The following is a 16,543-nucleotide window of genomic DNA, read 5'->3' as shown; positions in this document are numbered from 1 at the left end:
ATTTGCATAATGAATAATAAATTGTGGTGAATTCTGGTAGGTGTGACAAAAAGGAGAAATTACCAACATTTTGTAATTAAAAACACCCTTTTTTGTGTCAAATTTCTCGGGACCAAAATGACCTTAACTTGTTAGTAAAACTTTCTGTTGCTTGTCAAATTTGCATCAGCACCCCCCCCCCCTGGAAAAAAATTGTTCCCAGGGCACTATTCAGGACAGGGAATTAGACTTAACTATTGAATACAAGTTCAGTACCACTGGGGCATCTGGAAAGGGAGGGAAGTGGAAAAAGTGTCCCTAGCAGAATTTTGACGAACTTGTCCGAGTTTGTTATTGTCAGAAGAAAAAAAAAGAGGATTTTTTTTCCAGGTGCACCACTGTTAAGTGTTTATTAGGGATTATCAGGCCTTGTGGACATATAGGCTCATGCCGATTTGATTTGCTATCTTTACAAAAATCTGGATAGAAACAATAATTTGAAGAAGGATAACAACTATATATTTTTTAAAAACTTTTACTCTTATTAAACTATTGCAAAGTACAAAGCATTTATAGGGCGTATCAGCATGCAGACATAATAAGTAAAGAAAGTAGAGGAATGTGTAGTTCTCTATTGTTATGATATCGATTGTATTCTTTCATCTTTTGAAATAAAATAGAAGCTATAAATTTCTTTGTATGCCTGCATTCGTAGACACAAAATTAGGAATCCTGAATCTTCAATGGTTTACGAAGTTTAATGCAGTAGTATATAGTTTCCAGTGACAAAAATGAAGTGATCTGTCGTATTCAAGACTTTGGATGGCTTTATTTTTTCACGTCGGTTTGAGATTGAGTCTGTTCCCGTGGTTTTCGTGCACTACCACTGTCGTGACTGTAACATCGTGCAATATCTATTTCGTGTAAGTTCCCTTGAACAGTCACTTTAATGAAAATTGCTAAGTACACGTCAATCTATCATCACCCTCCGAAAACATAAACAAAAAAGTCAAACGAAGATGCTCATAGCAAATGTTAAATATTTTCCATAACGTTGCTCATGACTTCCTATATACTGTACAATAAAAAAAAACAATGCACTCAAGCTCGAATATAATGCCTTTTGATTATAGGGGCACTTAAAAGAATTCTATCAAAACTACAAAGTTTGTTTTTTAATTTTGACAAGATTTATCAATTTCTTTGAAACAGAAACTGATATAAACATATTATCTTCCGTCCCCTTTGTACAATGAAATTTTGAAATTTCACAAAATATGCAGTCACAAACGTAATCTTATTATGGTTGACGCACTGAATAAAAAACGGCAGATGTCCACTATAATTTCCAATTTAACGTTTAGACGAAACACGAACAGAGACAGCAGCTTGACTGGGGTAACTGATCAGCTCTTCTTGATTTTGATCTTGAGCCCCAGAATAAACTAGTAGTCTCTGTTTTGATATAGACAAGGTTATCTGGCAGCCGTCGACCTGTAAAAGTGGAAAGAGAGATAAAGATTAACAGGCTTCTGCTTCAATAATTGAAATAAGGATATTAAGCTCCTTGGGGTCGGAGGCACTTGAACCCCCCCCCCCCAAAAAAAAAAAATAATAATAATAAAAAAAAATGAATAATAAAAAAAATAATAAAAACTAATAAATAAGTATTTACATTGTTTGCAATATACAAAATAGCATGGACTTCCCAAAAAATTGACGACCAAGAAAATAGGGATTTAAAAAAAGGGAAATGAGGTGGAAGTGATATTATTTTCTGAATTTTTATGTCAAAATCTATCAAACATTCAGATCTTTTAATTGAAAAGGTTAACATTTTTATCACTCGCTTCGCTCTTCCGCAGCATTTTAGAATGCTGTCCCATACGCCACGTCTGATCTCGTTCTTCAGATATTTTGGCTCATTATGCCCTGCTGAGATAAGCTGCAAGACTCTAGTCCAAGGCCCTGTTGTACAAAGAGTTACGATTTATCCAATCAAACGTAACTCTATGGAAATCCATTAGTGTCATAATTTTTTCTACGAAAAATTTGCACAGTGTCCTTTTTATGCAAAGAGAAGCGCAGTGAATTTTCAAGAAAACAATGAATGCATGAATATACATCACAGCTAAAAAATATTTTGAACTAACATGCATAATAGATGTTGACGTTGCTGGCCGTCCATAGTTGCGATTGATCAGATCAATCGTAACTCTTTGTACAACAGGGTCCTGGTTCAATACTTCTCTGGTGTTTTCATATAGGCCTACATTATATACCAGGTGTTTATATACCAGGTGTTTTTACATGAATTATGAAAATATAACAATTATACTATAGCTACACATAGTGCCTACCGATTTCCAAAAGTATTTCCACCACATTTTCCCCGGTTCTTGCACTTGTTTCGAAGAAAGAAATTCCTTTCTCGGTAGCATAGCTCGCCGAAAACCTTTTCGGGATTTGTCGGACATCGTCGCTGCAGTCGCACTTGTTTCCGACGAGGACGATGATGATGTCGGGTGGACCGTGTTTCTTTAGTTCCGAAATCCAGTAGGGGATGCAGTCAAACGAATTCTAAGAGTGGAAAGGGAGTGTTGTTAAATTCCATATGATTTTTTTTGTTAATATATTCGTGGAAAAAAAATAATTAGCTTCCCCATCCCCCCGCCATATAGGCAATAATTATTCGCCTACGAACTCACCTCGAATGTAATATTAAACACACAAGAAAAAGGTGAAATATACTTACCTAATCCTCCTATTTTGCGCCCCACACATACACACCCACACACGCACAACTCCCCCCCCCCTCTCTCTCTCTTTATCTTGGTCGTAAAATTTTTTGGCCAAATGCTCCTCCTGTACGTCAGTGGCTTACATACTTAAATTGGGGTCTCGAAAAGCACCCTAACAAGTATTTTCCATATTCTGAAAATGCACCCCTTAACAAGTATTGGCGTGTGAAACCCTCCCCTTAACAAGTATTGGAAACAAAACGATACTATTGGCAAATATTCCCTGAATTGAACCCCGAAACAAGTACAGCGATATTTCAATTGTTATGTTACGGACAGTGGCGTAACTACGGGGGGGGGGCATGGGGGGCAGGTGCCCCCCCCCCTCATCGGCTGGCAAAAAAACGGGGAAAAGGAGAAAAAGAGGGAAAAGGGAAAAGAAACGTAGTGGGGAAAGAGGAAATAATTGTTCATTATAATGTTATGTTATGTTGTGTTACATAAGAAGCATTTTTTCATGACTTTATAAAACATTACTTGCTTCATTGTGTCTTCATTGTTCATAGACCATGTAGACTGTTGAACTATATATAATATATTATATAAATAGTGTACAATCTATTGTACAATATACTGGATTATATGTACGACAAATATAAAATTATCCCGAGTGCAGGTTTATTTCACCGAGGCCGAAGGCCGAGGTGAAATAGGCTTGCACGAGGGATAATTTTATATTTGGAGTTCATATATAGTCCAGTAATATTGTATGATAGAACGTTCACTATTTATTATAGTAAATAGATCCCTCAATCTAAGCCCCCCATCATGGATTTTAACCATAGTCTAGATCTAGATGGCATACGTTCTTCTTGCCTTATATTTGTGAAATTCCAATTGAACACGATGAACTCCTAATTACATGTAGCAACAAATGAACTCCAAACAGTCGATGAACTCCTAGGCCAGTTGAATGACAATGATATACAAATATATCGATTGAAAACAAATTAATCGATATTCTCCCTATTCATTTAACACGGGTTTTGCCATCCAAAAATCGAAAGTTATATTGTACATATGTACAATATAACTTTTTGAAGGGAGGTCACGTGGTACCAATCCAGCCAATCACAGCTCGTATTTTACTACCACTATTTACTATATGTATATATAATCCTGTTGTACTAAAACCTCCCGTTTTCAAATCAATATACAACAAATATATTTCCTCGCAATTCAATTTATTATTGATATGTAGTGACATATTCTTCTTTTTCATGAGTTCTTGTGATTGCCCTAATTTAAGGTCTTAATATAAAACATTTCCTGTCCGTGCTAACGTTCGCATAAGTAGATTGGTGAGATTTCTGCTCTTCATGAACTTAAATCAGTCCTTAAAACGTCAATTTTTCTGATCTGAATATTAAAAATGGTCAGCTCGCGCTTCGCGCTCGCATCACTCGGTTAGTGAAATATGTAGGGTCTTAGTGAATGTCTACAAATAAGCCTTAGAATGCCCCTCTTCAGGTCTGAATTTCCTACATAATTTTTCAGCTCGCGCTTTGCGCTCGCAGTATTTGATTAGTGAGATGCGTATGATAATCATGATTACAATTACTTCAAAAAAGTACTTCATGTGTTTAGATGTAATTCTAATTCTAACAAAATCAGCAAAGAATGGCACCAGCATTAGATGACTATGATGAAATATTTTTACTCCTAATGGATTCTGAAATATAGTCCTTAAAATTTCAGTATTTAGGGTCAATATATATACAAAAATTTTAGCTCGCGCTTCGCGCTCGCATTGTTTGTTTAGCGAGACAGATACGTATCGTGATTAAAACAAAATTGCTTATAATGTCCCTTTTTAGCTCTGAATATCAACAATTTTCAGCTCGCGCTTCGCGCTCGCATTATTTAATCAGTGAGACACATGTCCTCACCCCTCCAATGATGAGTGCCCGGCACTGCATGTCCATAAAATATCTCTGTTAGGTCAGTAAACCTGACAAGGGAGCGCGCGAACGCGCTCCCTTTTCAGGGAGTGACTCAAAATTTTTGCTGGTGCCCCCCCCCCAATGCCGTGACCCACGGTACGCCACTGGTTACGGACGTCGGCCGTTTACCTACATTGGTTAAGTTCAGCCCCACCTCCTACACCTCGCGCAAATCGTACTCTAAACACGTAGTGTTGACTCTCGGGGCAAAAAGTACATCCTTTATAAAACTTTTTTTTCATACACTCGCAAATTTGACCCTAAACACGTAGCTTTCCTAGCAAAAATAGATACCCCTTTTTCATTATTTTAGCGTTTTTGACACCCTTATATAGGCTTATCCATGGGCGGAAATCCCAGGGGGGACAGGGGGACATGTCCCCCCTACCAAAAACTGAGAGTAGGGGGATACAATATCAAATGTCACCCCTACTATTTTTGGTCTTTGATGGTTGAGAAAAATACATCATTCAAAAAATAATACGTGTATTTTGGATTGAATGACCTTATATTTTTAGTGAAAACCTTTTTTTTCTTTTTTACTTGCTTGTCAAATTTTCCAGAGTGAATAAAATAAGATGAGGGGGAACTTGGGAAGACCTGGAAAATAAAAAGAATCTTTCATGTCACTATATAAATTTTTCGCTCGCGCGAGGCATGTTAGGTGATTATTCAATATAGAGCTTAAATATCAAGTTTGTAAGTCAATTTACATTACATGTTCACCGGGGAAATCGAACTTTCATTGTTTTGTGTGATTTAAAAACTGATTTTTAAAAAGTGCTCTGTGAAAATGACAGCTTTATGGTCTGAATATTGACATTTTCTGCTCGCGATGAACGCTCGCCTAATTCGATATATTAAGTACCTTTTATTTTCGTGTATTCCATTTAGTTTGACAAATCTCCCTTTTCAAGTCTGAGTGTCAAAACGTATCAGATAGCACTACTCGCTCGCATTTTGATTTGCGAGTTATGTTTGTCTCAATATTGATAATCAAGAGAGTTTATCAAAGACTTTGGCTCGCGATTTGCGCTCGCTTCAATATTATTATTTTAACTGAAGAATTATATTCATAATTAAAAAAGTGCTTGAAATGTCCAGTTTTCAGGCCATGATATCATCAGATTTCTCGCCCTCATTAGGCATTGATAAATCATATAACAATTTAATGATTAAATTGTCCATTTTGTTTCATCTTAGTAAGAGGAATAGGAAGACAGTCATCATTTTCATATAACATGTCTTAAGGATGTCCTGGGGGCCGTTTCATAAAGCTGTTCGTAAGTTAAAAGCGACTTTAAGAACGACTGGTGATCCTTTATTGTGGTAAATTGTATATTCATTGGCGATGGTTACGCGCGTAAGAAAAGTTCACCAGTCGATCTTATAGTCGCTCTTAACTTACGAACGGCTTTATGAAACACTCACCCGGTCCTATGTCAAAAATGAAATATTACTGAAAAATATCAGCTATTTATTAAATGCTATCCATATCCACCTCACGATTTTCCTACAAAGTACTTGAAATATATAGCTCAAAATGACTCTTTTTTCAGCTCGGAATATCAAATAGTTAAAGCTCTCGCTCGCTTTGATTTTTCATGATAAAATATGTGTAGAATGCCTATATTCTAGGTCTCAATCTGAAACACGTGCATGTTTATTCAGATATTCAACTTGTTCTCTATTTAAATTATTATCCAGTTTCAGATCACAATATCAAAAATTTTCTGCTCGCATTATTAATGTAGAAAGATACCCTATTACTCATCCCTTTCATGATTTACAAAACATAATACACTCTAAAAACAAATCAGTCAAAAATGACTAGTTAATAGGGTCAGCTGGGTGCAACTGTTATTCTAGTCATATTTGACAATTTTCTAGTCATATTTTACTAGAACAGAGTTATTTCTGACTATAGAATATAAGTCAGAAATGTGAATATCAGTGATTGCCATATCAGTTGCTCCCAGCTGACTACTGGTCTAGTCAATTTGACTGATTTGTTTTAAGAGTGTACAGTGTCCCGTTCTAGGTCTAAATGTCAATTTTTTTCCGCTCGCGCTTAGCGCTCGCATTATTTGATTGCTGAAATAGACTCCTCAAAAAAGTTTGGAAATCTGACTTTGATTGATAATCCCTCCTCGGTTTTAGTAAATATCAATGTGTAATTAATAGCAATCAAAAAAGAGCATTTAATTTTCTTTAAAATGATACCCTACATGATATGATTATGGTTCACATGAAGGTGCAGTGCCTTGAAATGTGGGGCAAGGTAAACATTCAAAAGTTGCAAAATGACACAGTATTGAAAGTCACTGTTTTTTTTTCATCGATGATGAGTGAGTTTCTCAGCGGTTTCTTTTCATTGTTTTCATGCACCTTAACATCAACATTAACATGGAATCAAACACACCTCTCCAAAAGCAAACACATAACAAACAACCTAACATGCATGGATATAATTCAAACCACGATCACTCATACCATGTTATCTCACAGAACCATCACTACAGAAGCAGGGGCTTGATTTTAATGGATTTTCATCTCTATTGACACAGACAAAAGAATTATGTTCTGTATTGAACCTTCATGATGACTATTTCTGCTCGTTTTGCAGTTTTCCAATTCAGACCTCATCCAACACTTTTGAATCCTACTCTTTTCGTAATGGCATGATCATAACAAGCATGGTATCATTTTAAAGAGAATTAAATCGTCTTTTGAATGATGTAAAAATGCATTGTGTAAAATTGGGAGTTGGAAGAAATTAATGGCCAAACACAGAATTCCAAACTTGTTTGATGGGTTTATGTTACGTCTTCATGGCTAAGTGCAAGCAGTCCTTAAAATGCACTCTTCGATCAGTTCAAAACATTTACAAACATTTTCTGCTCGCGCTTTGCGCTCGCATTATTAATGAAGGAAGATCCCCCTTTCTCATCCCTTTCATGATTTACAAAACGTAACTAGAGTGTCCCGTTCTAGGTCTAAAACTACTATTTTTCCACTCGCGCTTCGCGCTCGCATCAATTGTTTAGTTATATAGCTATCCTGTTCATGGTTACAAAATGTTATTAAAGTTTTCCATTCTTACTGTAGAAATGTCAAAATTTTTCATCTCGCGCTTTTCGCTCGCACTATTTGATTGTTGAAATATGTAACGTCTTCATGGCTATCTGCAAGCAGTCTTTAACAGGTAGGCCTACCTTTCCAATCAGTTCAAAATGTGTATCAAAAATTTCTGCTCACGCTTTGCGTTCGTATTGCAGGCATACCATCATAATGTTCAAATTTTAGGAAAAATACATACAATTTCAAAAAAAATTTGCTCTCGCTTCGCGCTCGCATTTTAAAATAAGGATTATGATATTATATATTTATGCTGATTTAAAGAATAAAGTTAGGAAGTGACTTATAGGACTATCCTCTGAAAAGAAACAAACAAAAAATCATCTTCGAGAGGCCGATCGGGGAAAATATAGCTAAAAAAAAACGCCCCTCCCCTATTGGCGAAGGCTGGATCCGCCCCCAGGCGCGGATCCAGGAGGGGGCCGAGCCGGCCCCCCTATTTTTGACAACCTGCAGAAAAAAGTGTACTCTTTACCTTGATAGAAACTACGAAAAACAGAAAGAAATGTAAAAAAGAGGTATTTTACCCATGATGTGTAATGCGTAACGACCGGCCCGACCCCGAAAGGATACAAAAAAAAGGTGAGGGGAAGAATTGGAAAATAGACTTTATATAAAAATTTTCGCTCGCGCTTCGCGCACGCATTGCCTGTGTAATGAATCCCATTCAAGAGGGTTAAATGACACTAATATATAAACAATATATATACAATACAGTGCGTATAAAAAAAAAACGGGACAGATTTGAAAAGTCTATAAAATTTTAGTTTCAAATTATTATGTCTATATTTTGGTGTTAATAGGTGCTCTAAGGTCTTGTCTTTCAAATGCTATAAAAAATTTAGTTTCGTTCATGCTTGAGCGAACACGGGACGTTTTTGTTGGGGGTTCAAAAAGAGGCTTGCGCCAGAATTGCAGAATATATGATGTTCGGACTTCTTGCTAATTAGCAGACTTCCTCTTAACCTTTTCATTATCTTTGCCATAATTTTCAAATCATGCGGTCAAAATTCATTTTCAGATCTATTAATTTGCTTGAATTATTCTGTTATGCTCTCTGATAGCTTTGAATATTCCTTCTTCAAGCTAAATTTTTTTTTCAACCGAATTATGGGAGAGCATGGATTTTTTTTTCAAACCTTTTCATTATGTGCTACAAAGGTTATGGTGCCTTTTGAACAAAGCCACACAGATGGGCGGGCGCTCGGGTTGCTCTCCCCCCCCCCCCCCTCAATTAAAAAAATCATGACCAAGAAAAAAAGTGGACAGGAAATAAGGAAAGATAGAAAGTAAAATATGATACCATTTTCTGAATATTATGTCAAAATCTATCACAAAATTTGATATTGTAATTAAAAAATAGTGGGAATATTTGCGTGCTCACTTCGCTCGCTCACAACTTTTTAATATATTTTACCCGATCTGCCATATTTAGCTCCCTCAAAATCGACTCGATACACTGGTATTGTCATTGAAAACATGAATCCCTTCCTGTGTTTCCTGTCAAGCAATTAAACTTAGTCAAGGAATTAATGACCCCTTGAAAATAGATTCATGTATTTTAAAGGTACATAACAACATTATTTGTTTCACATAATAAAACGATTTGAATAATCACAAGTTTTCCCAATTAATAATTCAAATCTTCTTGCTTGGGTTGACAAAAAAATCTTCTTTTCTCAGTTACTTATGAAGGAAAATTAAAAGGTAAGAGAAGTTTAAATGAAAAAACAAAATAATTCCATTAAATAAATAACTTTGTAAATGAAATTTGACAGCATAATTCGAAAATTGTGGCACAGATAATGAAAAGGTCAAGAGGAAGTCTCCTGATTAGCAAGAAGTCTGATCATTGTATTACACATATTCTGCAATTCTGGCGCAAGCCTCTTTTTGAACCCCCAACAAAAACGTCCCGTGTTCGCTCAAGCATGAATAAAATTTATTTTTTTTAATTGCATTTCAAAGATAAGACCGTAGAGCATCTATTAACACCAACATATAGACATCATTATTTGAAACAAAAATTTTATAGGCGTTTCAAATCTGTCCCTTTTTTTTTATACGCACTGTATATCCAGTTCTGATATCAATTTGCTCACATTTTTTAGCTCGCACATCAAGCTTTTATTATTTTGTTTGATTTACACAAATTGTTAATGTGTATCAAAATGTTCAGCTCGCGCTGCGCGCTCGCATTGTTTGATTTGTGAGAAACCTATGCTCTTTGGAAATTCTTACCAAAATTTGTCAAAATGCTCCTTTATCATGTCAGTATATCAAAAATTAAGCTCATGCTTCGTGCTCGCATTTAATTGTTTGAGACACAGCTTGTTCATTTGAATAAAAACGCGCTAAGACAGTTCATTTTTTTCAGGTAGGAAAATCAGAAATTTTGAACTCGCGCTTCGCACTCTCATTATTTAATTGGTGATACTTGTATCCTCTTCATTAATCACTAAAAACAGTCCTAATTAAGTCACTTTTCACGTTACTATATGCTAAAATTTCGGCTCGCGCTTCGCGCTCGCATTGTTTAGTCGGATACTTATCTTTGTTCATGATTTTAAAAATTGCTCTGAATCTTCAGTTCTAAGGACATAAAATATAAAAGATTTTTAGCTCGCGCTTCGCGCTCGCATTATATATTAAGACCACATGAGATACCGTATATTGTTTGTAGCAATAAAAACTAACATATACTTAAAATTTCAGTCTTTAGTTAGGACTACCCCCTAAAAAACCAACAAAAAAAGTCAGATTGTAGCGGCCAATTGAGAAAAATGTTGATCAAAATATTTTTCGGCCCCCCCCCCTATTGGCGAAAGCTGGATCCGCCCCTAGCCCCTGTACCTATTATGCTTAAGTTACAAAAAGAGCTTTGAATTTCCATTCTTTAGGTAAAAAATGTCAAAAAAAAAATCAGCTTGCGCTTCGCGCTCGCATTTATTTTGATTGTTGAAGCATTTTTTTTACCTTTTCCATCAGTTCATTTCTGCTTGCACTTCGCGTTCGTAGTAATCATTTAGTTGCATACACATCTTTTTCAGGATAACGCACATTGCCCAGAATGATCAAATCTTAGGAAAAAATACATAAAATTTCCACCCAAAAAAAATTTTGCTCGCGCTTCGCGCTCGCATTATACAAATAAGCATTATGATATTGTATATTTATGTTGATTTATAAGAATAAAGCTAATAAGTGACCATGAGGACTATACCCCTTCAATGAACCAAACAAAAATCATCTTTGAGCGCCCGATCGGGCTGAAAAAAAAATCCCCCCCCCCCTCGCTATTGGCGAAGGCTGGTTCCGTCCCCCTACCTTTAGGGGACAGATTTCCGCCCATGGGGTTATCGCGTACTAAACTCTCCCTATCTTGAAGAAGACATCCTTTTTACGTGTTTTTTGGTCGCGCATCGTCAATGTAAGTGCCCCCCCCCCCCGGGTACCCATTTACTTAACCTGGCCATGGGTCGATCGAGTGCAGGAGAATGCGGGTAAATCTCTTGCTGAAGGAAAACACACCATGGCTTCGAATCGAATACAAGTCCCTCGGATTGAAAGATGAGAGTCATAATCATTAGACCACGACGCCCCCACCATCATTATCATCGTCATCAGTCATTATCATTGATCACATCATCATCGATCACCATACTAAACTAAGTTAAAGATTGTCCCATATTGTTGGGATTATTTTGGGATTAACGTTATTTTATTTTCGAAGAATATAGTGGCAGGCCTAATGTGAAAGAAGAAGAAGACCTATTTTTGACCCACCTTACTCGTAATATCATAAACTAAGATGGCTGCCGAGGCTCCTCGGTAGTAGAGAGGAGCAAGTGCTCTGAACTGAAAAAAAGAGAACGATTACAAATCATTAACCATCATTATAAGGGTAGATAACTAAGACTTTATTTTACAATCAAAATAGACTGTAGTGCCATTGCCCGTTTGTTTAAGAACGTGAGAAGAAGTACATTTCGAAAGGAAAATGAATTGTGTTTACATTACAGAAGTATGATCAAGTGAAGTGTTCACATCAATTAATCAAGGATCACCAAGGCTAGAAACAATAGTGAGGTCAAGAAGTATTTTAGATTACAAGGATTTTGTTTTTATGACATTTTCTCGTTTTAAAAGCTCCTTTTCCCTAAGTGATATAGTGATTGGTAGAAATGGAGAATAATCCCGTTCCCATGATGCACAGATTGTTGAGGTCAAATAATATTTCTTTTTGTTTATTCAAATGTGTGCTTTCTCAACCATGTTATTCAATTTACATGTTAAGTTTGAGTTTGTATCATTAGTAGTTTGTTTCCCATAATTATATACTCTTCTGTAATTTCATGATATTTCGAACTCTTGTATTCAGATTTTGATTGAAAAAAAATAAATTGTTACTCATCTATGATGAATTATACTAATCATGATATTATTATCATTATCAATAATAAAAAATAATACTATTTCTAGCTTTTGCTATTTTAACGACAACTATGCTACTGCTACTGCTACTACTACTACTACTACTACTACTACTACTATTACTACTACTACTACTACTACTACTACTACTACTACTACGACTATTACTACTAATACTGCTATTGCTACTTCTACTACAAATAACAAGTATAGTTCTTATACTATTACCAATATTAATACCTTCCGTTTTGTATGCATTAATTTATTACTACTGCTGCTATGCTTCTACGACTCGTTTGTAGGCATACTAAAAAAAATTAAGTACTTGCCCTTTCTTTTCCTGCTGTGTCCCATATGAAGAATGTGTATTCTCTGTCTCCATCAGTGATGTGTTTTGTCGTAAATGTTGCACTGGAAGAATAAAGATTATAGAAAAGCTCGTAGCTTCTATATTTTGTTTTGTCTACTTTATTTACCAAATTACCTATCTTAGTTCAGATAAGACTGATATTTAGTCATCACTTTGCCACATTCCTATTTTGGGCGGGGGTGGGGAGGATAAGTGGGTAGGTTTTTTTTTAATATTATGGTTGTTATTTTGTCTTTTTTGTGTAACTAACTTGTGTTTATATGATTTGCAATCACCTAATAATCATTTGTAAATTTTGTGATTTATTCTAATTTGCTGTAATGAAAACAGAACTATATATATAAAAAAAAGATTAGAGAAAAGCTAGATAATTAACGAAAACAATATAGTAAGGCACGATGAAATATGAAAGGGCTTAAAACCTTTTTTCGTAATAATGAAATTTATTTTGATTGGACTTTACACGACAGGAAGCTTTTTTACAGGAAATATTTGATTTTCATCTATGGGTGTCGATCAGTCTTCATGCATGGGTTGGGGGGATGACCATGGTCGTAAGCAGATTTTTTTTCGGGGGGGGGGGGTAAGACGCATAAACATTTTCGAAGGAACTTGTACGCGAGGGAACTTCAACTGAGGTTTCCAATGGGGTGCTTTTGCACTTTCTAAAGTGAATTTTAAAGATTTCATGCACTTATCATGATCATACTTGTCATATGATTCATCGAAAATATTATGATATTTAACCACAAATTATTGGAGATGATAACACCACCCCCCACCTGAAATTGGGAAATATTATATCCCTACCCCCACAACCGTGATCGATACCCGAAAGAATCCTTTATTTACGGACACACCTAAAAATGATAACCATCGCTACCATCACCATGATTATTAATATTATTACTATCATCACCATCATTATAATGGTAATAATAATAATAATGATAATAATAATAATAACAACAATATAATATTGATAATAATAGTAATAGTAATAATAATAATTATAGTATCAATAATAGTGATAATAATAATTGATATGTTATGAACATAGTTTTGGTTCATCATATTAAAATAAATCGACCTTAAATCATTGGGGGATGATAACACAGGCCACCCCTCCCCCCTGAAATATTGGTGGATATATCCCGGGGATCGACACCCATGTTGTCACCGCCGAACGGTATTTTCCTCACATTCAATATACATGTAGTTGCACATTGTCAGGGCATTAATTAACACAACCACCCAGAATCTGGCGTGTATCCAGAGCAGAGGGAAAGAAGTACGTGCCTCCTTCAACCAATCACACATTAAAAAAAATCATGAATCTCTGGACGGGAAAATACTCCCTCGAGTGGTAATAACCACCCCTCCTTCTGGTAAATCCTCGTTCAAACCCCTTCGTAGAATAATTTAGCTTTCATTTCTACATATTTTTAGCAGTTTTATGCAATCCTTCTCGAACCAAGAATTTTCTTTTATAATGACTAGGAACTTACTTTTTTTCATTAAACATCTGTTCTATTTTAGTTTCAACTGTTGTAACATTACTACGTAAAACAGTGTTAGAGAAGGATTTGTTTGGGACTGCAGTTATATTTATTTTCGGAGGAAGAAGAATACCAAACATATTGATTTCATTTTATATACTTCTAACCCAATATATTCATTCGTTCTCTCCCTTTTCTCAGCTAGACAAAGTTTTGTTTGGCAAGCCATTACAACTATATATATTTATTACATCATTCACACTTCCTACAAAATTACTTATCATGTGATCATGATGTAAAAAATTCAGACTTTCACGCTATGTTTCTATAAAATGGTCAAACATGAAATAATAAACATGGGCGGTTCCTTTTTTTTTTGATAGGAGGGGACAAGACGATCGTATTACAGGGATGATAATAAACAGACCTATAACTCTCTTATCCATGCATTTTTTTTCTTTTCTGCTCTCTTTCTTACTCTTTATCTTCCTTTTTTCACTATTTTTTTTATTTGCTTGAAAAAGGGACAGTCATCCAGGGTCCCCCTGTATGTAACCGCCTCTGGAAATCAAGTTTCTTACCCTATAGTGGCCTGGTATCTCTCATTAAATTGATCACTTTGAAATCTGCCGGCGATGCTTGATTTCCCAACGTTCAGCTCCTGTTTGGAGGAAAGAACATTGACAATGTTGGCAATAATTATGATTCGAGATTGTGCTACTTATTCGTTGTTTGGCCAGTTGGGGTCTATTTTTCCTATTGAGAGTTGATGCTCTCATCTTGATGTATCCTGTCCAGTCACTACCCCCCCCCCCCCCGATGAAATATGTATAAAAAATAATCAAGGTAATATTTTTCTGGAAAAATTGTATTATACTGGTTGTGTTTTGCCAGTTTTTATCAGCATATAGCACAACATCCAACCCCATGGCATATCCCACTATAGCAAAAAAAAAAAAAAAGGCATGAGACACTATCTACATATTTACTTCGGCACGACCATGTAAATGCCATAGATCGACTAACATCAAAGGAATGACGTGTATCGAGACATCTAGCAGAAACATATATATAACTAAAACTTCAACAGCCGACCCCCCCAAAAAAAAAAAAAAAAAATTAGGCGGGATTTAGGCCTATATGCGACTGTCACTCACATCAAACACCCGCCAGTAAAACCCATGCCACCGATGAACATTGTTCATTATTAATGAAATTTGATTTGGTCTATTTTGTCAAACAAAATAATTTATGAAAACAACAGACTGAAGGCCTACATGATTTCATATACCTACCACAGTGTGTACAGGCATGTATATCATGCATATGGATATGCCATGGAGCTAAAAGCTCTTTATGGATTTATTCTTTCGAGATAAAACCTTGTCACCGTCGAGAAATTAAAGATTCTTACCCCTAGAAGTACAATTTTCGCCCCCTCCTCGTCCATTCTCAATTCAAATCGGATAGACTCCTTGTGACTGCTATGAATCAAGAGAAATTCATCTCAATGTAAAATAACTAAACAGAAATGTCTTTTTAAAACGAATTAAGACCAGTTTAATGTCTGTATCCGAAAATCACAACAGGCTGAACTTGGTAGATATAAATTGTCTTGGCCAACTTCCATGAATTCATATCGTGCGATAGTACCATAGTATAAGTTCCCTTTCTTTCCGTATTGAATATGGATATGAGCTTGGTGATATTCACGAGTATGACAAGATAAAGCACATAACAATGTCCATTCTTGTTTTGTCATTCGCGTCGTTAGATATCTCGACTGTCAACTTTCAGTTTTGATCCACAACCAACCACTGGATCTGTCGCCTTTCTAGATTAATTAGAAAGAGTTAAAGTTGCTCACATTACTACTTACTGTCGTAAAATTATAGGCTATATTCACTTTCTTTTACAAACCCTGATTATTCCCTTTATTTCAATTATCGCCCATTTCCAAAGATTGGTCGTTTAAATATTGTACTAGTATTTGATGTTGCAATTCTTTGCATAATTCAGATTAAAAGTGAAACATTATGGCAAACACGAATGAAATATATAGGCCTATATGAAAAGTGAGTCTGTAGGCCTAAATGAGAAAAGGGATTTGTTCGAATTCATTTTCTCTGGTAAACAGGATCAACCAATGTAGTGAAGAGACAGGTTTGTGATAATCATCACTGAATGGAAAGATTCTTAGCCTGATAACATGGTTTCATTTAAGGAATTTTTACCTTTTTTGACAAGGTTAAAAAAAATCAGGCCCCTTCTTGAATAGAGCTGGCATTTATCACCAAATCACTCAACTATGGAAGGACAGTGACACCATTTAAAAAGGATGATCAGTCGTTTTAAACTTACGAACAGCTTGATGACCCC

General features: G+C 35.6%; 1 protein-coding gene across 1 annotated transcript; it reads right to left on the bottom strand.

Annotated features, from left to right (window-relative positions):
• Positions 1 to 1,069: 1,069 nt before the first annotated feature.
• Positions 1,070 to 16,542, bottom strand: LOC121409367 (ras-related protein Rab-22A-like). Its single transcript, XM_041601303.1, has 6 exons — positions 15,579 to 16,542; positions 14,746 to 14,825; positions 12,625 to 12,706; positions 11,648 to 11,719; positions 2,340 to 2,559; positions 1,070 to 1,473 (listed from the first exon to the last, which is right to left on the bottom strand). The coding sequence occupies exons 1-6, from the start codon at positions 15,612 to 15,614 to the stop codon at positions 1,340 to 1,342; spliced, it is 624 nt and encodes a 207-aa protein (XP_041457237.1). The 5' UTR covers positions 15,615 to 16,542; the 3' UTR covers positions 1,070 to 1,339.
• Between the last annotated feature and the right edge of the window lies 1 nt (position 16,543).

The sequence above is a fragment of the Lytechinus variegatus genome, chromosome 2 (assembly GCF_018143015.1).
Source record: "Lytechinus variegatus isolate NC3 chromosome 2, Lvar_3.0, whole genome shotgun sequence".
Classification (NCBI taxonomy): domain Eukaryota; kingdom Metazoa; phylum Echinodermata; class Echinoidea; order Temnopleuroida; family Toxopneustidae; genus Lytechinus; species Lytechinus variegatus.
This window is presented reverse-complemented; position numbering and strand designations above follow the sequence as displayed.